Consider the following 26182-nt stretch of genomic DNA (forward strand, 5'->3'; position numbering starts at 1 on the left):
AGGTTTACATATTTACATATTACATATATAAGTCCTTCTTTATTTAAAGGGAAATTAAGACCTCTTCTACATAGTGGGATTCTGCCTCTAACTTGTGCACACTCATTTTCTAGATCAGGACAAGAATATGTAGTGTGTGTTTAGGGTGGACAAAATTTTGTGTAGGTGCATCAATACAAATTAACAAATAAGGGTAAGAATAGTCGCCACGATCCTCGTCAACACTGTGAAACTGTAATAATAACACACTGAGTTTTCAGGCATTGGTATTTAAAAGAAGATATAATGTTAATGTATGATAAAATCTTAGGTTTCATCCTGTCTACATTTGGGCCTCAAGTAAGCAAGGCAAGCCGCTCTGTCCTAATACAGTATATACTGTATGTATACATTTGTTAATGTTGTCTCGAGGCTTTCACTAGTAATTTATTTCAATGATTTATTAATGCTGAACTTAAAGTTCACCTATCATCCAAAATATACTGAAGAGTTCAGTATTCTCCATTTTAATCTTCCTCGTATCTGATTTGGTTCAGAATTTGCTATGGCTTATGCAAAGGTCATGAAAATGAATGCACCAATCAGATAGCAACCTACAGCTAATGGCCACAGAGTGAGAGAAGTAAACAGGCTCCAGCCTAGAGGTTTACATGGAGCTTAATCCAGCAAATGTATAAATAAACTGAACACAGGTTTTAAAGCTTTTTCAAATATCACTACTGAGATCTAGTAGCCAGAAACTTGATATCCAGAAAGCTACCCAGAAAGCTCAACACAATACAATTTTGCAGTCAATCCTTCATTTTTGACTGATTTCTGACTGATTTACTTTTTCTTAGCTTGGTACAGGCATAGGACATGTTAACCAGGACCTGGGGCTTTCCGGATAAGGGATCTTTCCGTAATTTGGATCTTCATGCCTTAAGTCTACTAGAAAATCATATAAACATTAAATAAACCCAATAGACTGGTTTTGCTTCCAATAAGGATTAATTATATCATAGTTTGAATCAAGTACAATGTTCTATATTATTACAGAGAAAAAGGAAATCATTTTTAAAAATTTGGATTATTTGGATAAAATTGAGTCTATGGGACTATAATTCTGAGCTTACTAGATAATGGGTTTCTGGATAACGGTTTCCATACAAATAAGATACTAAATCAAATGTGCATGAGAATCCAAAGTATCTCCTATGTGTCCTGTGTTAAAGCTGCAAGATTGCACCATTGTTCCAAGTGGCAAATTTGTGATTCCAGATATCCAGTATGTGCTGTGCTCAGTTTGCACATATCTGGTACAGTTTTGTATACCACTATAACATTTTGAATAGAAAAAACACAGAAATCTATTACATGGCAATTATCACACTGACTTAGTCCATTTGTCTGTCTTAATATAATTCCTTACAGTAAATAATGGAATGGTTGGTTCATGGATGGTGTTAATGAATGGAATTTCCTACCAGTTATAAAATAGCTGAGCTCAGCATTCAATCCAGTGTCTGCATCGGTGCAATTCAGGCGTGCTACTATATAATCTCGAGGGACATTCTCTAGCAGTGAGACATTGTAGATGGTGGGAAAAAAAGTCGGGCTCTCATCATTCACATCCAAAACTGCAAAACAAGAACACAGATAGAATATTGCTGCTCAGTTATACCAAAAAATCACCAAAAAGGTGAATTAAAAAAGGATTAAGTTGTCCATAGTGTTTAAGGGCAGTCCCATTTTGGAGCTTAAAACCATACTATCTGCAATGAAGGTAGGTGACAGCTAAGTTGTCTGCATGTTGCCAGTGCCATAACGAATGTCCCTACTGAAAATAACATAAAATAAGCCAAAAGGCTTCATTTGTGATCATTTGATTCATACTGTGCCATACTTTCTTGTAAATTATGGCACAGTCAGTCAAGCCTGCAATTGTTGCCTTCATGCCATCATTGTGTATATGAAATCAGCGTGTTAACCATGGTTCCACTGTGGAATGATATTGTATCCATCTGATTTATCTAGCATGTGTTTATATATTACTGTATCACATTCAGGCTATGCATGTTTATGATGGAATCACACATGATTTAATTATTAGTTTCGCAAAGGGCATCAGATGTAGTCTGATCTACTGCTTAGGGCTGCTTTCACAGATAACAAATGTACAGGAATTCTAAAAGACCATTTATGTTGAATGCATTGAAACAATTTCCTTTTATAAAAATGTGCCATCTATCTAAATAGCCATCTTAATTACTAATAATTTATTAAGGTGCTTCTGGCTTCCCAGCGCCTTATCTTATACTCTTTGTGTGCTTTGTTATATTGTTTTGTCTACATTTTAATAAATGTTTTATGTCAATGAAGATACGAAGTCTCCCTGCGTAATACAAATGGAGATCACATGCAAATCACAATTAGAATCCTGATACACTGAAAATTGATAGAAATCAAAGTGCATATGTACACAAATGTGGTCTTGTAAGAGGACTTTTAGCTTTAACTCCACTCAAAGGATACTGTAAGTTCCCAATGGTACAGCAGCCCAATGATACTAAAAAAAATGACCTCTGCTCAGTAATGCTGTGCATATTTCATCACATTGCAGAACTATAGCGGCAGAAGTTCCTGTGGGGCCGCACTCCGCTAAACTGTTTCAAAGTCGGGTGCAAGGTAAAAAAGATTACATACTGTAGAAAAGACCAGCAACACCGATATATTTTGTGCAAAAATTCAAGTGTATTGAAAATGCATGTACAGCCGGCTGTACATGCATTTTCAATACACTTGAATTTTTGCACAAAATATATCGGTGTTGCTGGTCTTTTCTACAGTATATATATATATATATATATATATATATATATATATATATATATATATAACACACACACACACACACACACACACACACACACACACACATATATATATATATACACAAATGGAGTTTTGTAGTTACCCCCTGTTATAGGCAGGTCAAAAATATGTATGTAATTTGTACCTTAGTTACATTTTAGGTACAAGTGCTATTGACTATTGGCTTTTTCTCATCAATTCTGTCAAGGAATCATCATATCTACAAATGTATTTCTGCTTAAGATGGAGATCATTCATTATCTCCTGGTTTGTGCTCATAAAGCCAACATTATGATATTTACCACGGACTGTGAGAGTGCTGGTTGATGTCTTGGATGGGGTTCCAGCATCACTGGCCACCACACGAAGATAATACTCCGCAGTCTTTTCTCTATCCAGTACAGCTGTAGAGGTGATTAGTCCACTGGTACTATTGATAACAAAATCCATCCGTGGCATACCCACTTGCATGCGATATGTCACCTGACCATTTAGACCTTCATCTAGGTCTATTGCCACCACCTGTCATAAGAATATATTAAAATAATTTTAGGTCTTTGTACCACATTTATTGAGATAAAGAGGCACATTTATCAAAGGTCGAATTTCGAATTCATGCAAGTTTTTAAAAACTCACCTAAATTCAACCAATCAAAAAATATATTAAAAAAGTAAACTTTTTAAAATCAGATGAATTAAATTGACCCAAAAACTCGAATCGAATTCAATTTGAAGTTAAAAAACTGGATCCTAGTCAAATTTGACAGTTTTGAAACAAAATTCGAAAATACTAATTTTTAATTTTTAATTTGACCCTTGATAAATCTGCTATTAAGTTTTAAAGTATTCCTATCTGCTATTCAGATAAAGACAGTTTTGCCTGAGCAGGTAGGAAAAGTTTCATCCCGCCACCAAATAGTCGCCCATTTTAATGACAAAATAAGTCCAAATCATTTTAATTCTATTATATATTAGTGAATGCCAAATCCTTAGAGGACATGCAAACCCTATATTCTCCTACCGTCTACAGTATATAAATTGCGCACATCCCCCAACAGTATAATTTGTATAATTTATATCTCTTCATCTGCAGCTAGACTGGAGGGCATGTTTAGTAATTTGAGTTGAAAACTGAGCATGCTCAGTAGCCAACAGCCAAAGTAAAATCCGAGGGAGGGGATTAGAGGAGAATAAGGAGTCCTAAGTGATGAAGTAGCTGCTGCAGCCTCACTATTAACCTTTTAGCAACCTAAACGGCAGATGTTTAAAAATTGTAAAGAAGCTGTTTACAGATGAAAATTGTTTGTGTTGGATTTATATGTCCTTTAATGTCCTCTGTTCACTTCTTACTTTTTCCCCTGGCAATGGCAATAACCATGAGCATGCAAAAAGGGATCAATAAATGTTTTTTATCTGAGTTGTTTTTAATCATAAATATCTCAGTTCTAATGTAAAATAATTTGACAGCATCACTTCTATCCTCCATGAAACATGATGAAGCATAAATATGAACGTATTTGCCTGAAATACAGATGCTTCAATAGCAGTTCCCTCTAGAATTTCAGCAGTGAATGGCAGGTTCTGGAAAGTAGGATCATTATCATTGAGATCCAGTAAGTTTACTACAACAGTAGCACTGCTGGTGGCACGAAGAGGAGGACTTCCACCTGTCAAGCGAAAGGAAAGGTTAGAAAGATTTTTCTTATTTTTCAAAAAGACAACATTTATAAAATAAACTTGTAGAAAACAGGAGCAACTCATGCTCATGGCCATTCCAGGACATTTAATTTAACATCTATTACATGAAATACAGTAGATGTTCTTCTCCAATCACTTATTTAGCGGGGAAGCTCATTAGACTATTAGTTCCCAAAAATAACAAAGTAATCTCATTTACAAACAGTTTTCCTTAGACCAGCAGTGAACAGTATTTGTGAACAGTATTTTCTTGTGTAGGTGGCCATCTGCGTCACCTATGTTCGTGAACTCGCAAGCGCAGGAGCAGCCTATTAACACACAAAGGGGCAGATTTACTGACATTTCGCCATACTTTGCACAACAATGTCAGGCGTTATTTTGTGACTAATTTGCGTATTCATCAAAATACGTAATTTCGTCTCAACGAAAGAAGCATACTTTCGTCAGTGAAGGTTCAATAGGGCGAAGATTTTTTAGCCAATTTTTTAGCATTACTTTCTTTCTAGCATAACTTCATTATGCTTTCTTCAATTTCAATTCCAATTGGTACAGTATATAAAGGTCTTATATAGGTATTTTGTAGCGATGTTGGTAAAATTGCTGGAAGTGGCCACTTTTTATTAAAAATGTACAAGGAAGCAAAATTAAGAGAATTGAGAAATAGAGTAGGCTATGAGCCTACCCTAAAACAAATGTGGCATGAGCGTCAAATGTTACAAAACTGTAAATAAGATATTTTTTTAAAATTACAACTTGTAAACATAATCAAACTTTATAAATATGAAAAAACGCTAGCATTTTGTACTTTTTTTGAATACCAGATATGATGTCAGACATAATAATATTGAGGATGTAGCTTCATCTTATTAATTCACCAGTCACAACCTGGAAAAATAGACTTTGGTGAAAAGGGTAATGATAAGAAACTTTTACATTTTGACATCACTGGCGAAACTGCCAAGAAAGTTCTCTAGCGCTGAGGTTTTTCGCTAGCAAAATGTCTATTAGTAAACAGGCAATGTCGCTGCGAATTGGTATAATTTAGAAATTTGGAGTTCTCGGCTGATAAAAAGCAGGTGAAGCTGGTTTCCACAGTAAAAATGTTAAAGAAAATTGTGAAACACATATATTAACCTTCTAGTTTAGCTTGCTGCTTCCTTTTAAGTGGGCATGGCTAAAAGAAAGCTCTACCTTTGAGGTAAAAGCCAATCATATTCACAGTTCAGAAGATACCAGTACAAACTGGAAAATAAAGCTTTTTTGGACACCTACGATCTGTTACCGAGATGACAATCTTCCTCATCATTTCTGCTTCTTCAGGGTTTGGGTTTTCTCTATCCAGCACTACTCCTGTTGTGCGAATCTTTCCGGTGGTGCTGTTCAGGGTATAGAATTTGTTTGCCGGGTTGATGCTGTAAACCAGTGTACCATTCTCAGCAAGGTCTGGGTCGATGGCAACCACCTATTGTAGAAATAATTGGGCCAGAGCATTTGTGAAACAAGAATTGCATGTAATTCTTTGTAGACATATTCTATGTTGAGTGGTGTTACTTATTTAGTGATATGCCCAAACAGAATCACAACACCTAGGAATGTTTTCATATGCACATGCAAATGTAATTTCTGCTTACAATTTACAGTAAACCAATGAATATACTAAACTAAACATTTTAATCATGGTAAGAAAATGGGAAAAGTGCATATTGGGTGATTTACTATAACATTTTACCACACCTGTTGGTAACTAGCTCAGTAAAATACGTGCAGTGCATAATTCAATTCTCTAATCGTTTGTTAGTTATAATCAAAACTGACAGTGGATTTCAAATCTGTGGAGATTTTACTAAATCAACGGGCATCAGTGGGCATTTTTGCCATTTTTTTTTTGTGCCAAATGCATGATTTTCCCAACAAAAGAAGATTCACAAAAAATTTTCAGCACTCTCAAAATATCCTTATGATTCGTATCAGATTTAAAGATTTGCTCATGAATATTTATTGGCATTGCCTGAATATGAATAGGTGATGGATAAACAAACTTTGCAAAAACTGTTGCAAAAATATTCGCAAATCGATATTAGAATTAAAGGGGTGTTCACCTTAAAGTTAACTTTTAATATGTTATAGAATGACTAATTCTAAGCAACTCTTCAACTGGCCTTCATTTTTTCTTTCATTGTTTTTAAATGATTTAACTTCTTCTTCTGACTCTTTCCAGCTTTCAAATGGCGGTCACTGATCCCATCTAAAGTCAAATGCTCTGTAAGGCTACACATATAGTTATCGCTACTTTTTATTACTCCAAATGTAAATAACAAACATGTTGCAGTGAAAAACTGCATCAAAGGAAAGATTTTTACATTCATAGGACAAAATAACATATCAGGTTAAGCTAATACTCTTTCTATCATTTGTAATGTTACTGTTGCTTTAAGAGCATTCTTTATTTCCTAACTCAATTACAATTTAATGTATAATTTCTTAATCTTTTTGGTAGACAATAGTTAAAATGTGCTTATTCTCAGTTCTCATTTGATACTGAATGCCCAATTGCCTTATTTACATTACTTTATAGAAACTGTTGAAAAAATTGTAATTACATTTCGGCCTACGCGCTATAAATCCTCGGCAAATAGTTGAGGCTGGTATTTTTTAATCCAAATGCTTAAAATGCATCATTTATTTTACAATGTACAGGAGCCATGTGTTTTAAACGGACAGTTTAACTGAGTAACAGGCTCAGAAATGCAGTGATATTCTTTTACAGGCTTCTTAAAGAAGAATTAATGAACAGTGGCACAAAAAGTTATTTTTAAGGAAACACATGGAACATCTTTGTTGTACTGTTGTACAAGACACATAGGGGCAGATTTAGTAAGGGTCGAATTTTGAGGGTTAAAAAACCCTTGAATTCGACCCTCGAAGTAAAATCCTTTGAATTCGAATAACGAAATCGAAGGAATTAACCCCAAATACTTCGATCGCACGATCGAATAAAAATCCTTCGAATCTAACGATTTTAAGCGATCGATCGAAGGATTTTTATTCGACCACAAAAAACTTAGAGAAGTGCTGGGGAAGGTCCCCATAGGCTAACATTGAACCTTGGTAGGTTTAAAGTGGCAAAGTATGTAGTCGAAGTATTTTTTAAAGAGACAGTACTTTGACTATCGAATGGTCGAATAGTCAAATGCTTTTTACTTCATTCGATTCGCTCGAATTCAATCGATGGTCGAAGTACCCAAAAAAATACTTCGAAATCCGATTTTTTTTTTCATTCGAATCCTTCACTCGAGCTTAGTAAATCTCCCCCTATACTGTAGTACTAGTTCACGTGACTATTTTTCTTTTTCGGTGGCCTGTGGGACACAGACTAAACAATGTGACGTACATTTCCAAAGATAGAATTCTACACTGTTCACTTAGCAGTCCAAGTAACTTTACTGCACTTTACTGGTCTAGCCAATGTTTTGACTTTCCCCAAGTGACTCATTAATGCTTAAAATACATTGCAAGGGCTGCTTTGCTATCTTTTCACAATAACCATTTTTTGTGACCTTCTGTGTTTGGGCAAGGCTGCCGGCAGTAGGGACACCCCAAAAATACTTTGCCTTGAACTAATAGTTATGAAACAGCATATAGGCTATAACTTTGTGACACAAATAAATACCTATTTTAAGGTGCAAAAATTATTAATTGATGGAACTGGGGAATTCAAGAGGTAGTATGTTTGACTAATTTGAACATTCAAATACATTTATTTTCAATGAGGCATTACTAGGCAGTAAAGCTCAGTGGTGGTGCTGAGCACTAACTGCCATCTGAATCATTAATCCCCAATGAAAATCGCATTTAGGGATTAACGATTTGGACAATTATTTTCCACACTGGAATGCTTTCGAAAATGTAACATTGTTCGATCTAAAATTGATGATGTAATATTGTTACAATTCGATAAAAAAAATACAAATCAGTCAGATAATATTTGCAGCAGGGTCTCTTATGTAGATGCTGAGTAAAATAAAAAAAATGTATTCAGTTCAATAAACTCATAAACTATAAATTATAGGCATTATAAGTGATTGTTACTATGAGTTATTTTATTGGGGAAAACATTGTGCTTTTGAATGCATTATACTGTATTTGTTAAACATAGGGTTGCCAGCTGTTGTGGCTTGGGAGTCCAAACAGGGGCAGGGGCTAATGATGTTACAAGCGGGTGGATAAAGTCAAGGACAGGGTTGGTGACCCTTTGAGGGAGGGTCTGTGACATGAGGAGGTGGGGTTATGAGGTGGAAAACACCAACTGGCTGATTGCTGCACAATTCCCTTCAAAGTCCTGTCTGGATTTTCAAATTTGGAAATCCAGACAGGCAGTTTTCACCCAGACAGCTCTTCTGAAAACTAGACTCTTTGGATGACAAGGTGGCAACCCTAGTAATATACTGCCTAACTTATCTGTATTAAGAAGATTAGATTATCAACATGAGATCTATACCATGCTTAATTTGTTTAAACACTACATCATAATAAGCAATGCACTCATGACCAACACTATCTTACAGCCACAGTCCCTACTCAGAAGCTATTATCCCCACTGCTACAATAGGTATCATCCTACTGAACTATACCTGCTATCCCACAGCCACCAGAGGATAATATCCCTACTGCTACTATAGGCACCATCTCTCCCTACTATGCCTGCTATTTCAAAACCCCTTCCCAGGGTCTATTATCCCATTGTTACTATAGACACCATCTCGTCCTACTATACCTGCTATCCCAGAGCCACAGTCCCTTCCCAGGGACTATTATCCCACTGCTATGTTGGCACCATCTCTCCCTACTATACCTGCTACCCCACAGCCATAGTCCCTTCCCTGAGACTATTATCCAACTGCTACTATAGGTGCAATTTCTTCCTACTACACCTGCTATGCACCATCTCTCCTCACTATACCTGCTATCCACAGTCACAGTCCCTTCCCAGTAACTATTATCCCTACTGCTACAATAGGTATCATCCTACTGAACTATACCTGCTATCCCACAGCCACCAGAGGATATTACCCCTACTGCTACTATAGGCACTATCTCTCCCTACTATGCCTGCTATCTTACAACCCCTTCCCAGGGTCTATTATCCCATTGTTACTATAGACACCATCTCGTCCTACTATACCTGCTATCCCAGAGCCACAGTCCCTTCTCAGAGACTATTATTCCACTGCTATGTTGGCACCATCTCTCCCTACTATACCTGCTACCCCACAGCCATAGTCCCTTCCCTGAGACTATTATCCAACTGCTACTATAGGTACAATTTCTTCCTACTACACCTGCTATGCATCATAATAAGCAATGCACTCATGACCAACACTATCTTACAGCCACAGTCCCTACTCAGAAGCTATTATCCCCACTGCTACTATAGGCACCATCTCTCCTCACTATACCTGCTATGCCACAACCACAGTCCCATCCCAGAGACTATGTTACCAATGCTACTATAGGTGCCATCTCTCCCTACTACACCTGCTATGCCACAAACACAGTCCTTTCCTAGAGACTATTATCCCACTACTACTATTGGTGCCATTTCTACTTACTATACTGCCTATCCCACAGTCCCACCCATAGGCTATTATCTCCACTGCTACTATAGGCACCATGTTAACCTAATATGCCTGCAATCCAATAGTCTTCTCAGTCACTATTTAAGTCACTGCCACTATAGGCACCATCTCCCTACTATACCAGCTATACCATAGCCGCAATTATTTCCCAGAGGCACCACTGCTAAAGGCCTCATGTCACCCTACTATATATTCTATTTCATAGCCATACATGATTTTTGGGGGGTTATTTCCCACTGCTACAGGTATCATGCAATACCTGCTATCTCACAGCCACTGTTTCGCTTTCATTATTCCTATTATAATTGACAGTATCTATCTGACCTTACCTCACAGCCACAGTTCCTTTCCAGAGGCCTTTATCCTAATGTTACCCATACCAAAAATCAATTTTCTGATGTTATTTTACTCACTGTACTATACCTGTCTACCCACAGCCACAGGCTTTTCTTAGAGGATATTATACCCAATGCATGAGACACAATTTCACTTTACTATACCACTATCTCACAGCAAAAATCATTACAACAGTCAAGAGGTGCTCTATGGAACCCCACGGATCAGAGAAATTTCCCTGGAATTGGACTTAAAGCACAGCTCATGATCAACAACTATCTCTACTGCTAAGAACTGAGGCTATTATTATTGAAATGCTAACTTTCCAAATAGGATTTGATAACTGAAAGCAGGCAAATATTACAACAATAGGTAAAAAAAATAAAACTGAAAAACTAGATCGGCATGATTTCTATTGTATGCAGCATTTTAATTCAAGGGTAAACATCTCCTCTCAATAATTCTTATAACTGTGATCTCTTCTGAGGATCAGATTAATACAGTAGATGCCTTCTTAAATTGGAGCAACATGCATTCCTCCACAATATATTAACAAGGAATATAGTGGTTCCCTAAAATGACTCAATTTGCTATGTTTGCAAATCCATTCGTTTCTGTTGTACACTCAAACTATTAATCTGCTCACGGACACAACTGAGCAAATCTTCAAACCTAAAAATAAATATTATTGTCTTCCTTCCATGGAAAACTTCTTACATGTAAACTGTGCAACTCTTTGTAAACAATTGCATGGAACTAATGGCATTTACAGGTAATAGGTTGCTGCTCATATATGCTGCTTTGGAACTGTCAGTCAGATTCTATGCAAAAACCTTCGGCAAAGTGCTAGCATAAATATTAGGGGTATAATTGCCTTCTGTTTACACAAAAATCAAACTATTTCACAGTTGCACCTTTCCCAGTTAAGGTAGGAGAAAGCTAATAAGGAACACTGTCTAAAAAAAAAAAAACCCATACACTTCACGAAGTACAATAACACTTGGTGTTCCTAACCACAGCATAACCTTAAAATAGGAAAGTCTATATTAAAATTAATCGTGCGATTAATGCCACTTGCTCTTTTTCAAACACGATTAGGGAAGGAGTAATGATGTTTGATCAGTACAAAAATAAAAATTCATTTAATGCGTTATTAAATTTCTATTAAGTTCATACATTAACATTCAGCAGAAGAAAACAAATATTCCGTTAGAATGAAAAACCAGAGGAGAGGATGTTTGTGTAAACTTCGTTAATTAAATCCAGTCTATACATAATACTGGGAAATGAGATGTAATGTTTTTTGCTAAACCAGGGAGTCAAACTTTCTATATATTTTTATATATATCAAATACAACTACATTAAAATATCTGATATGATATCTGATCTGATATCTTATTATATCAGGAACATAAAAATTGGAATGCCACATGCTATACTATTAATAAGGATTGCATTCATTTGTCACCTAAGGTAAATGGATTTATAGACAGTATTTTTGGAAGTCAGACATACATAAGATGGCAACAAGTTTTTCTCACTCCAAATGGATTAACGTCAATGGGCGTTTATTCTAATGGTGACTTTTTTTGTTTATGCAACAAATTTGTCTTGACGACTTTTTTGTTGCAGCGCAATTTTTCACAGCAGATTTTTGCCTCAGTTTAGTGAAAAAATTTGCAGATGGCGAAGTGTGCAATTTCTTTATGAATCCATGGCTGTCAAAAAAATCTGCTCATCACTATATAATCACAATAATAATAATAATAATTCAGGGATATATTGCTATAAATTCCTTCCTTGTGTTGTGGTTAGTGCAATAGATAGCAATTACTAGACCACCCATTTAAACATTTTAAACCCCCTTTCCTGAGAGATTAGAGATATGTTCTTTTTCAATAACATATTTTGAAAGTATATTTTGCGCACATTATCTGCCATGAATTTCTGCATATCAATCCTTTTAAGAAACCCCCCTGTGAATAACTCCCAGGTGTATAATTCTTCTCAATAATAAGTCATTATGGTTCCTTCCTTGATATGTGTTTTCCTGTTCTATAATACCATCTTTTCTCTCTAGAGTCAAAATTAAAGTATTTCTACCCTTATCCTCCTTTGTATTTTCCATTATTCTCTAAAGGCTATTTTATTGGTGCTTTTACTAAAAGGTCCATGGAGGTGGTAATGGGCTTTTGACTCAATAGAAAACCCATATAAATGTCAGTTTTAGATACATATTCTAAACAACAAGCCAATGATTTTAACTGACATCCAAGGCTACATTCTGTATCAGACAACCCAGGGAAACAGTGACTTTAGGGATCATGTTCCCAAGAATCTTTGACAGTATCTGGTTCTTCATCTCTGCACCCCTGCTGCCACACTTTCATTTTTGCTCTAGGAACCCTTTCAGTGATTGATATCAATATTACAGTAATCACATGATTTCTAGGATATATTAGATGTTTAACTCTAGTTCTCCCCAAACTGTGTCAGAGCTTAGTTTCTCACTCCCTCTCTTTAACCTTATATAGCAATGATCACATATTATGATCCCACAAGAGTCTGTTCTGTGGTCCTTTCATTGTACTCTAGAGGACAGAAGTATCAACTTAAAAATCTTTCTTGATTTTTCCAACCTCAAATATAAGAAATTTCAGAGTGTCTTTTGCCTTTTTAATTATTGGCCATTTAACAAATATTGCAGGGAAGTTTCCATAGACTTTGATGGTAAAGCAACTCAAGAACTCAATAGTTATTGAGAATCGTAAAGCTGCTTTACAATTAAGGTATAAAAAAAGCTGATGTGGCCATTGATTCGAATGATTCTTTGCAGGTCTGAGTACCTACTGTAAATGCTTGTTCAAAAAACATAGATGAGAAAAAGCAAGAAACTTTTTAAATATACAAAAATCTAAATCTTTTTGGCTCAACCTTTGATAAATCAGCTCTAAGCAACATTTGTAACTATTTTACGTCAGTTAGCTTGGAACATCATCTATACCTAGATGGCTTGCAACTCTGTTTGACAAAGCTCGTCCTTATTTTATTTTTGTAGGCATACATAGCCTCATGGCAGTTTTATCCTGCATGGCTCATCTGATTTTACCAAATTGAATATTAGTGACTATACTTTCTATATTATCTTTAATTAAGCTTTTTTCTGTCATTGACACTACATATCCTTTTGTTCTTTACCCCTGTTGCTTAGTTTTTATAACTGTTTTTTTTTTCAATTACGTTTCTGACACATTATGCTCCTTGTGAACCTCTACCCATTTAATCTGCCCTGTACAACAGTATTGGTACTGTGGCTGTAATATAATGTCCAACATACCATAGTGACATCTGAATCCGGTGGTGTCATCTCCACCAGGTTAATAAGATATGGTTCATCTTTCCATTGTGGTGCATTATCATTAATGTCAAGCAAAGTAATATTTACCTAAAATAAAAAAAAAAACCTCCTTATGATGCATATTTATGGAAAACATCAACATAACAACTACACATACCTGAAATCGATTTTATAAGAGAAATTATTAAAGTCTGTAAGTTGTGAGGGCAGTCTGGAAACATTGTATGGGAGAAGCTGTAAATACATATTAACAGATAGAATGCAGGAATAATTCAGCTTTCCTGAAATAGCTTTATCCTTGGTGGGGAAGACAGAAAAAACTATTTCCAAATAACAGCTTAACTTCTAGTATGTCAAACAATACTGAAACTGCACTTTTAAGACATCAGATATGCTGGTTTAAGAAAGCTTTTCAAAGCACAAATTTAATTCATCACAAATGTATTCGTTTTAATTAACACTGCTGGTTATGCAAAGTATTTAATAAAATGAGCAGTGTAAGTGGAGTCATCACTTGCACAAATTAATTTTTTTACACATCCCTGGAAACTGCTAATTGAATAGCACTTCTGCTGTGCCCTGTAACTTGTGCTTGCTCCTGTTACCCACATAAGCACATTTGCATTAACGCTTGCTACTAATGATAATTTATCACTAATAGTGTAAAGAGGCCATAAAATATGCACAGGACCCTATGCTTACTGATATTGTTGTTACTGATCTAGCATTGATTAAATGGAGGGGGATGTATTGTTGTTTTGGTTTTGAAATTTAACCTAAATACTTTTTATAATTTTTCCAGGCTCATATTTCTGTAAAATATTATGTGGCAGGATTCTAGGAGCAGCATGCAGCCAGGGCAGCATCTACACTAGGGACTCAGCAAGACATTTACATCGCTGTTCCAATCTGCTGCCTGCCCAGTCCCTAGCGCTGCTGGTCGAGGCGAGTGGGTGCACCAGTCTAAAAGGTCCCCATCATCAAATCCAGCACTGTATGTTGCAGATGGTAGTATCTAAGAAACCATGTTTCTTTATTTTTTTATATTTGTACACTAGAAAATGGATTTGTTGTTAGAATAGAAAAATAGAAAGCTAAAGGTACATTGATCTTTGATCCTAGCATCAAAGGAGCAGTTTCAGTGTCAGGTTGGATAAAGGATAGCAGGGTCAACACAATAAATTATTACTGCCTTTAATATAAACAGTATTTTCCACCTTTAGTTTGGTGTAGTACATCTACAGTATTACAAATAGAGATGTCGCGAACTGTTCGCCGGCGAACTTGTTCGCGCGAACATCGGGTGTTCGTGCTCGCCGGAAGTTCGCGAACGTCGCGCGACGTTCGCCATTTTGGGTTCGCCATTGTTGGCGCTTTTTTTTGCCCTCTCACCCCAGACCAGCAGGTACATGGCAGCCAATCAGGAAGCTCTCCCCTGGACCACTCCCCTTCCCTATAAAAACCGAAGCCCTGCAGCGTTTTTTCACTCTGCCTGTGTGTGCTGAAGAGATAGTGTAGGGAGAGAGCTGCTGCCTGTTAGTGATTTCAGGGACAGTTGAAAGTTTGCTGGCTAGTAATCGTTTTGATACTGCTCTGTTATTGGAGGGACAGAAGTCTGCAGGGGTTTGAGGGACATTTTAGCTTAGGTAGCTTTGCTGGCTAGTAATCTACCTTCTACTGCAGTGCTCTGTATGTAGCTGCAGTCGGCAGCTGTCCTGCTTCTGATCTCATCTGCTGACTGCTGCAATAACAGTAGTCCTTGTAAGGACTGCTTTTATTTTTTTTTTGTTGTTTTACTACTACTACTACTACTACTATAAGAGCCCAGTGCTATTAGTCTAGCAGTGTTGGGGAGTGGGACTGGTGTGCTAATCTGCTGCTCCTAGTAGTTCAGCAGCACCAACTTTAATTTTTTTTTTTTAATATTCATTTTTTTTTATTTTACTTTTTTTTATTTTACTACCGCTGTAGTAGTGTATAAGTTGACCTTTTAGGCATTATTTGCCCTGTAGGCATTATTTGCACACTGTTTTCTTCAACCCGCCATCTAGCTGTGTGACCTTGTTCACATTCTGTCTAAATATCCATAATATTACCGTCTCCAGAAAAAACACCGGAGTGACTTTTTTCAAGCAGCATTCATATATTTTACGTAATCCGTATCCACCGCTGTAGTAGTGTATACGTTGACCTTGTAGGCATTATTTGCACAGTGTTTTCTTCAACCCGCCATCTAGCTGTGTGACCTTGTTCACATTCTGTCTAAATATCCATAATATTACCGTCTCCAGAAAAAACACCGGAGTGACTTTTTTCAAGCAGCCATAATATATTTTACGTAATCCGTATCCACCGCTGTAGTAGTGTATACGTTGACCTTGTAGGCATTATTTGCACACTGTTTTCTTCAACCCGCCATCTAGCTGTGTGACCTTGTTCACATTCTGTCTAAATATCCATAATATTACCGTCTCCAGAAAAAACACCGGAGTGACTTTTTTCAAGCAGCCATAATATATTTTACGTAATCCGTATCCACCGCTGTAGTAGTGTATACGTTGACCTTGTAGGCATTATTTGCACAGTGTTTTCTTCAACCCGCCATCTAGCTGTGTGACCTTGTTCACATTCTGTCTAAATATCCATAATATTACCGTCTCCAGAAAAAACACCGGAGTGACTTTTTTCAAGCAGCCATAATATATTTTACGTAATCCGTATCCACCGCTGTAGTAGTGTATACGTTGACCTTGTAGGCATTATTTGCACAGTGTTTTCTTCAACCCGCCATCTAGCTGTGTGACCTTGTTCACATTCTGTCTAAATATCCATAATATTACCGTCTCCAGAAAAAACACCGGAGTGACTTTTTTCAAGCAGCCATAATATATTTTACGTAATCCGTATCCACCGCTGTAGTAGTGTATACGTTGACCTTGTAGGCATTATTTGCACAGTGTTTTCTTCAACCCGCCATCTAGCTGTGTGACCTTGTTCACATTCTGTCTAAATATCCATAATATTACCGTCTCCAGAAAAAACACCGGAGTGACTTTTTTCAAGCAGCCATAATATATTTTACGTAATCCGTATCCACCGCTGTAGTAGTGTATACGTTGACCTTGTAGGCATTATTTGCACAGTGTTTTCTTCAACCCGCCATCTAGCTGTGTGACCTTGTTCACATTCTGTCTAAATATCCATAATATTACCGTCTCCAGAAAAAACACCGGAGTGACTTTTTTCAAGCAGCCATAATATATTTTACGTAATCCGTATCCACCGCTGTAGTAGTGTATACGTTGACCTTGTAGGCATTATTTGCACAGTGTTTTCTTCAACCCGCCATCTAGCTGTGTGACCTTGTTCACATTCTGTCTAAATATCCATAATATTACCGTCTCCAGAAAAAACACCGGAGTGACTTTTTTCAAGCAGCCATAATATATTTTACGTAATCCGTATCCACCGCTGTAGTAGTGTATACGTTGACCTTGTAGGCATTATTTGCACACTGTTTTCTTCAACCCGCCATCTAGCTGTGTGACCTTGTTCACATTCTGTCTAAATATCCATAATATTACCGTCTCCAGAAAAAACACCGGAGTGACTTTTTTCAAGCAGCCATAATATATTTTACGTAATCCGTATCCACCGCTGTAGTAGTGTATACGTTGACCTTGTAGGCATTATTTGCACACTGTTTTCTTCAACCCGCCATCTAGCTGTGTGACCTTGTTCACATTCTGTCTAAATATCCATAATATTACCGTCTCCAGAAAAAACACCGGAGTGACTTTTTTTCAAGCAGCCATAATATATTTTACGTAATCCGTATCCACCGCTGTAGTAGTGTATACGTTGACCTTGTAGGCATTATTTGCACACTGTTTTCTTCAACCCGCCATCTAGCTGTGTGACCTTGTTCACATTCTGTCTAAATATCCATAATATTACCGTCTCCAGAAAAAACACCGGAGTGACTTTTTTCAAGCAGCCATAATATATTTTACGTAATCCGTATCCACCGCTGTAGTAGTGTATACGTTGACCTTGTAGGCATTATTTGCACACTGTTTTCTTCAACCCGCCATCTAGCTGTGTGTATTATCGTTTCCAGAAAAACCAACTGAGTTTTTGTTGTTGTTGTTGTTTTTTTAAAAAATAATGCCAGGCAAAGGCAGGCCGCCACGCAGAGGCCGTGCTAGGGGCCGTGCTGCTATGCAATCCTGTGGCCCTAGCAAATTGCCCAGTTTTAAAAAGCCAATGACCCTGAACTCCCAAAATGCTGAAGAGGTAGTTGACTGGCTTACACAGCACACCCCATCCTCTACCGTTTCTAACTTTACCACAACATCCTCCTCATCCTCCACTGCTATGGCCACCCCACGTAACACTTCCTCCACCACCGGTGCCCCTTCTTCACTGGGGTCAGAGGAGTTATTTTCCCATGAGTTTCTTGAACTGAGTAATGCGCAACCATTATTGCCAGAAGAAGATGAAGGAGATGAGGACCTTACACCAGATTTAATTCTGGCAGAGAACACGACAGAGATGGACATAATGAGTGATGAGGAGGAGGTCCCCGCTGCTGCTTCCTTCTGTGATGTGTCAGAAGAAATTGATGCATCTGAGGAGAATGATGATGAGGAGATTGATGTTTTGTGGGTGCCTAGTAGAAGAGAGCAAGAGGAGGGTAGTTCAGATGGAGAGACGGAGAGTCAGAGAGGCAGTAGGAGAATAAGACTTAGAAGAAGCAGGGAGGACAGCCCGCAGGGATCAGTAGGGCAACAACATGTATCGGCACCTGTGTTCAGCCGGCCAACGCACCCGCCATTGCCGCCAATGCCGCCAACTTCTACTGTTACCGCCAGATCGCACACTTCCAAAAAGTCAGCAGTGTGGGATTTTTTTAATGTGTGTGCCTCTGACAAAAGCATTGTAATTTGCAATGAGTGCAGTCAGAAACTGAGCCTTGGTAAGCCCAACAGCCACATAGGTACAACTTCTATGCGAAGGCACATGAGCGGCAAGCACAAAGCACTTTGGGAGCAACACCTCAAAGGCAACAGGCAAACTAAAAGCCACACTCCTTCTGGTCCAGCATCTTACTGCTCTACCTCTGCTCTCCTTGACCCGTCTGAACCACCCTCCACTCCGCCTTCCACCTTGACCACCTGTTCCCATTCCCAGTCATCTGCCACCAGCCAAGTTTCTGTGAAGGCCATGTTTGAGCGTAAGAAGCCAATGTCTGACTGTCACCCCCTTGCCCGGCGTCTGACAGCTGGCTTGTCTGCACTCTTAGCCCGCCAGCTTTTACCATACCAGCTGGTGGACTCTGAGGCCTTCCGCAAATTTGTAGCAATTGGGACACCGCAGTGGAAGGTACCCAGCCGCAATTTTTTTTCTAAAAAGGGAATACCACACCTGTACCAACATGTGCAGAGCCAAGTTACCGCATCTCTGTCACTTAGTGTTGGGCCAAAGGTCCATATGACTACTGACGCATGGTCCTCCAAGCATGGTCAGGGCAGGTATGTCACCTACACTGCCCACTGGGTGAACTTGGTAATGGCTGGGAAGCAGGGAATGGGTAGCTCAACAACAACAGTGGAGTTGGTGTCACCGCCACGGATTGCACGCGGTTCTGCCACCACCTCTACTCCTCCATCGCTCTCTACCTCGTCTTCTTCTTCTTCTTACTCTGCTGCTGGGTCCTCCTTCTCCTCCTCCACACCTGTGCACCCCCAGCTCCCCCTAGGCTATTCGACGTGCCAGGTACGCCGTTGTCACGCTGTCTTGGGGATGACGTGCCTGGAAAGCAAAAACCATACCGGATCTGTACTCCTGTCATCTCTGCAGTCACAGGCCGATCGGTGGCTGACCCCACACCAACTGCAGATCGGAAAAGTGGTGTGTGACAATGGAAGCAATCTGTTGGCAGCGTTGAGACTAGGCAATTTAACACATGTGCCCTGCATGGCACATGTGTTAAATTTAATAGTCCAACGTTTTGTCTCCAAGTACCCAGGATTCCAGGACGTTCTCACCCAGTCCAGAAAGGTGTCGGCCCATTTCAGACGTTCCTACACAGCCATGGCACGCCTTGCTGACATTCAGCAGCGCTACAACATGCCAGTCAGGCGTTTGATTTCTGACAGCCAGACTCGCTGGAATTCAACGCTCCTTATGTTGGAACGTCTGCTGCAACAACAAAGGGCCGTCAACGAGTACCTTTTTGAACTGGGTGGTAGGACTGGATCTGCACAGCTGGGGATTTTTTTCCCCCGTTACTGGGTGCTTATGCGCGATGCCTGCAGGCTCATGCGACCTTTTGAAGAGGTGACAAATATGGTCAGTCGCACCGAAGGCACCATCAGCGACCTAATACCCTTCGCTTTATTCCTGGAGCGTGCCGTGCGACGAGTGACAGATGAGGCTGTAGACCAGCGTGACGAGGAGCTGGAAGCGCACGATTTCTGGTCGGAATCACCAGAACGAACCCAGGCACCTGCTGCAACGCAGGGAGAGGTGCCAGAAGTGGAGTCAGAGGAGGAAGGTGGCTTTGTGGAGGAGGAGGAGGAGGACCAACAGGAGCAGGCTTCCCAGGGGGCTAGTGGTGACCTTTTGGGGACCCCTGGTCTTGTACGTGGCTGGGGGGAGGAGACCGTGGATGATGCAGTCCTTGATAATGAGGAAGCGGAGATGGATAGCTCTGCATCCAACCTTGTGAGAATGGGGTCTTTCATGCTGTCATGCCTGTTGAAGGACCCCCGTATCAAGAGGCTTAAGGAGAAGGACCTGTACTGGGTCGCAACGCTACTAGACCCTCGGTACAAGCATAAAGTGTCAGAAATGTTACCAACATACCACAAGTCCGAAAAGATGCGGCATTTACAAACCAGCCTGCAAAACATGTTGTACAATGCTTTTAAGGGTGATGTCACTTCAGGAACTCATCAACATTCCAGGGGCAGAGGTGCCAGTAATCCTGCCACGAGCACACCTGCAAGGACAAAGCCCTTTGGCCAGTCTGTAACGTCAGACATGCAAATGTTTTTCTGTCCAAGGCAGCGCCACAACCCTTCTGGATCCACCCTCAAAGAACGCCTCGACCGGCAGGTAGCGGACTACCTGGCATTAACTGCAGATATCGACACTCTGAGGAGCGATGAACCCCTGGACTACTGGGTGCGCAGGCTTGATCTGTGGCCAGAGCTGTCACAATTTGCCATGAACCTCTTGTCTTGCCCAGCCTCAAGTGTGCTCTCAGAAAGGACCTTCAGTGCAGCAGGAGGGATTGTAACTGAGAAGAGAACTCGCCTAGGTCACAAAAGTGTCGATTACCTGACCTTTATTAAAATGAATGAGGGGTGGATCTCGGAGGGTTACTGCACGCCGGAAGACTTGTTCTGACTTCTATGCAGCTGTCCTTCTCTTCAAGCCTCATGACTCCACACACAGCTGTCCTTTAGCGTCCTCCTCCTCCCTCCGCCACCGTTACAAACTAGGGTGCAAACCCTACTGGTTTAATTTTTTCTGGCCTCTGTGCTTCAGTGGCTGCAACCAAAAAAAACTGGGCAAACAATGTCTACAAGGTCAACGTATGGCAAAAAATGACTATTTTCAGCATTTATATGGCATATTTTTTCTGGCAACTGTGCTTCAGTGGCTGCGTCCAAAAAAATGCATATTTTCTGCATTTATATGGCATAATTTTTCTGGCCTCTGTGCTTCAGTGGCTGCAACCAAAAAAATGCATATTTTCAGCATTTATATGGCATAATTTTTCTGGCCTCTGTGCTTCAGTGGCTGCAACCAAAAAAATTTATATTTCAGCATTTATATGGCATAATTTTTCTGGCCTCTGTGCTTCAGTGGCTGCAACCAAAAAAATGCATATTTTCAGCATTTATATGGCATAATTTTTCTGGCCTCTGTGCTTCAGTGGCTGCAACCAAAAAAATGCATATTTTCAGCATTTATATGGCATAATTTTTCTGGCAACTGTGCTTCAGTGGCTGCGACCAAAAAAATGACTATTTTCAGCATTTATATGGCATATTTTTTCTGGCCTCTGTGCTTCAGTGGCTGCGGCCAAAAAAACTGGGGCAAACAATGCCTACAAGGTCAACGACGTTGACCTTGTAGGCATTGTTTGCCCAGTTTTTTTGGCCGCAGCCACTGAAGCACAGAGGCCAGAAAAAATATGCCATATAAATGCTGAAAATAGTCATTTTTTGCCATACGTTGACTCAACGTATATGGCAAAAATGACTATTTTCAGCATTTATATGGCATATTTTTTCTGGCAACTGTGCTTCAGTGGCTGCAACCAAAAAAACTGGGCAAACAATGTCTACAAGGTCAACGTATGGCGAAAAATGACTATTTTCAGCATTTATATGGCATATTTTTTCTGGCAACTGTGCTTCAGTGGCTGCAACCAAAAAAACTGGGCAAACAATGTCTACAAGGTCAACGTATGGCGAAAAATGACTATTTTCAGCATTTATATGGCATATTTTTTCTGGCAACTGTGCTTCAGTGGCTGCGTCCAAAAAACTGGGCAAACAATGCCTACAAGGTCAACGTATGGCAGTTGTTTAAAGAGAACAGTAGATTACTAGCCAGCAAAGCTACCTAAGCTAAATGTCCCTCAAATCCCTGCAGACTTCTGTCCCTCCAATACAGAGCAGTATCAAGCAGATTACTAGCCAGCAAACTTACTATCATCTGTCCCTGAAATCACTAACAGCTCTCCCCCTACACTATCTCTTCCAAGCACACACAGGCAGATTTTTCAGATACATTTTTGCCCTTGATCCCCCTCTGGCATGCCACTGTCCAGGTCGTTGCACCCTTTAAACAACTTTAAAATCATTTTTCTGGCCAGAAATTTTTTTTTTAGATGTTAAAGTTCGCCTTCCCATTGAAGTCTATGGGGTTCGCGAACCGTTCGCGAACCGCTTGCGTTTTTGCGCAAGTTCGCGAATATGTTCGCAAACTTTTTTTCCGACGTTCGCTACATCCCTAATTACAAATGCAATTTTAGCATTCAATAAATGTCTATCTTTGCTGTGTGACCTGCATTGGCTGTTACTTCTGTGTAACCTTTCTTCTGTTTTTTGAAAACAGTGTAAATTGTATAATGCAAGTCAAAACTTCTCAGATGAAAAGGGGAGGAAAAATTACAGTTAGAAATAAACTGAAATTCTATAGTTTGCATAATTTTTGCATTAAGGAGACAGCCTATATTAGAGGAGAGTATCACATCCTATTTGCACACAGCAATTCACCAATTTCTAGGAAAAAAAACCCTGAGGGCATTCCTACTTTCTTTCTACAATACAAATTTTATAATTATAGGAGACTGAGCTTGACTTATTGAGCAAGAGCTGGAACAAATGAATTCCTCTGTATTCCCAGGAAAAATATATTCTGTTCCAGGTAATTAATATAAAACTTTATTCATAAAAACTGGTATGAAAACTTTTGAGAGAAAAAAAATGGACTCAACATAGTTTCCCTCTTGGGCCCTTATGATTAATTCCTCATATTAACAAACATGTCAGGCAGTTTGTGAAGCAATGTGTTTGTGTAAATAAAACTTCTAATACTGGGAAAAATAATTCTATGTGAAATGCCGGGATAATCTGTAAAAGTTAGTCCCTTATAAGACTCATTTCGACTTGTTGGGGTGCAGCCCGATGTTAGCGAGTACATTTTAGTTTTTGATGGGGTGTCTATAAAGATCTTTAGTGCATCAATTATATAGTTAGTTATATATAGAAGGCTGCCTAACCCTGTTGCCAAGTAGTTAGGAAGATGGAAAAAGAATTAGTTGTGATTATCTTGTTTTCTTTTTGCAAGGCTAGTTATTTCAGCAGCACTCAACATACTGCTAATTGATAGACCTGCATTACCCATTTTAAGTAAGTTAAAGGAAAAATAAATTAACTGTCCAAAGTAACAGGGATAGAATATGAGTGGTCTTTGTAATGAAACCTATTTTATATTCTGACTGAATTAATCATTTAGACATTGCTTCTTTTGGTAGGCTAATTATATTATATTCTCTGTATGAATGCAATTTATGTTTCCATTCAAGCACATTATTCTTTGTTAGCATAATGATGCTATAAGGCATGTTATGCTAGCAAACTACTATATAATTAAGGCAGACATAGCTTTTATTTTTTGCTCCTAGGACACCCAAGGGAATGCTGGCTCTCCAAATGCACCAGGACCCACAAGGTTCCACCAAGAATCACTGACCTGTGTTTTTAATGATTTTGCATCTACCCTTGTAGTTAAAGGGAATTTACATAGCACTATACCTCTATGCTATGATCATAACACAGACTACAGGTCTCCTGGTGGCATAAAGACATCTACAAGAAAGAAGAGGAGTTGAAACAAAGTACAGGATCTGGATCTCAGGATCTGAGTCTTCTTCTGGGAACCTTTACATTTTAAAAGCCTGCTCCTTTAACATAATCCTGTACACAGCCATCATACATTTTTCTTCGTAACAAAGTTTTATTCGTGTTATAAAGGAAGAAAATAGTATAAAACGATTAATGTTTAAGGTTATAATAGCACTGATACATTTAGATATTGTTAAAAAGAGTTAGTCTTAAGGATATTTACATGCACTCCTTGCCAAAAATTGACATTTACAGTATTAGCTTAAGGTAAGACTTTTTCAATATACTATTATTTTTATTTTCAGATTGTTTTAATAAAAACAAAATCGATTTCTACCATTTGGACTTATCCTTTTTCTCGGGGGCATAACTACAGAGGAAGCAGACCCTGCATTTACAGGGGGCCCAGGAGGTGTGGGGGGCCAAATGAGGCTCTAATAATTGAGCAATTTTAACATATAGTGGTAAAACAGGACAACCTCTGGATATTTTGTGGGCCCTAAAATGTATTTGCTGTGGGGCCCAGTAACATCAAGTTACAGCACTGCTCTTTCTACTACTTCCAGAAGTGATCCTGACCTACCAGAGGCCACTGGCTGCCCCACTTGAAGACAATCAGAGGGGCTCCAGAGTTGTGAAGAGCAGGACAACACTGTGTGTGCAGGGAATCTGCCTCGCATGTTTACCTGCTGTCCAGAACTCAGAGGACATCTGACTGTTTTGAATGTCAGGCAGCCAATTGCTGTTGGTGAATCAATATCAATTCAGCAAGTAACAGAAAGAAGATCACTGTGAATGGTTAAAAAGTTTTTTTTTTTTTAATTAAAATGCCAGCATTTGTAAAAGAAGCATTTTAAATGGTCTTATTTTAAGATGGGGAAACAAATAAATATAAATTATTTGAATTTTTCTGTGTTGAGGTCTAATCTCTTTTTTTTAATAATTTTATTGAGATGCAATTTAAATGTATACACATTTGACAGCACTATCATTTTCTTACAATAGTGTTCCAGTATAAGAAAGAATCTCAGTTTACAGAAAAAAATTGCATAACATGAAAAGAAAGAGAGTTTGAACTGGGTTGGTGAAAGGGGAAAAGGGGATAGGTAGGTTGAGGGAGGGGATGAAGAGAAAAGAAAAGAAAAATAGTAGTTGTTAGTAGCAATGTGTCAGCCTGCTTTCTCCATGTCTCTATGATCTAATAATAGTTTTTCCTGTTTTTGAATAATTGGGCTTTCCCTTAGTACCGTTAAGCTCTGTCGATGTTCAGGTAGATACATCCCTGAGTTCCCAGATAGACCAGACCTTCAAATATCGGTTTATGAGTTGTTAACGTAGTTAGCAACTTGGCTATTTTGTCCCAAAAATGTTGTAGTTTGGGACAGGTCCAAAAAATATGGAGAAGAGTTCCCTCCTCCCCACAATTTCTCCAGAAAGAGTTGGGATGGTCAGAAAACATTGCATGTAATTTGTCCGGAGTATGATACCAGAACATAAGCACCTTGTATGCGCTTTCTTTTTGTTTGGTACAGGTCACTATTTTTTTTGCATCAAATCTAAATCCAATCTTCGTCGGTTGGTTGCTGTGTTAAAGTTCTGTTCCATTTGTTCATATACTGGTGTTTAATCAAAGAGTCTGACTGAGGATCTGTCAGCAATTTGTGAATTTTTGAGATTAGATTTTGTGGGAGGCCTGATTGAGCTAATGTTTCAAACGGCAAGGGAGACATTGTTTTTGCTTGCTGTAGGTATGGTTGTGAGAAGTGTCATAGTTGAAGGTATTCGTACCATTTCAGTGTAATGGTAGGAACTTTTTGGGTAAGGTCCACGAAGGGCATAATCGACTTGGTAGAGTCATCAAGTAAGTCCT

The 26182-nt window shown here is 38.8% G+C and overlaps 1 protein-coding gene across 3 annotated transcripts in view; it reads right to left on the minus strand.

The window, feature by feature from the left end:
* LOC108697217 (cadherin-23) overlaps window positions 1–26182 on the minus strand; it is a 599373-nt gene that overhangs the window by 164141 nt on the left and 409050 nt on the right. For all 3 annotated transcript variants that reach the window (XM_041571124.1, XM_041571128.1, XM_041571125.1), the window contains 5 exons: window positions 13862–13969; window positions 5824–6013; window positions 4375–4520; window positions 3156–3375; window positions 1467–1619 (listed from right to left, as the gene is read on the minus strand). In XM_041571124.1, coding sequence (XP_041427058.1) covers window positions 1467–1619; window positions 3156–3375; window positions 4375–4520; window positions 5824–6013; window positions 13862–13969 — 817 coding nt within the window. The remainder of the gene's footprint in view (window positions 1–1466; window positions 1620–3155; window positions 3376–4374; window positions 4521–5823; window positions 6014–13861; window positions 13970–26182) is intronic.

This window comes from Xenopus laevis, chromosome 7S (genome assembly GCF_017654675.1).
Source record: "Xenopus laevis strain J_2021 chromosome 7S, Xenopus_laevis_v10.1, whole genome shotgun sequence".
NCBI lineage: Eukaryota > Metazoa > Chordata > Amphibia > Anura > Pipidae > Xenopus > Xenopus laevis.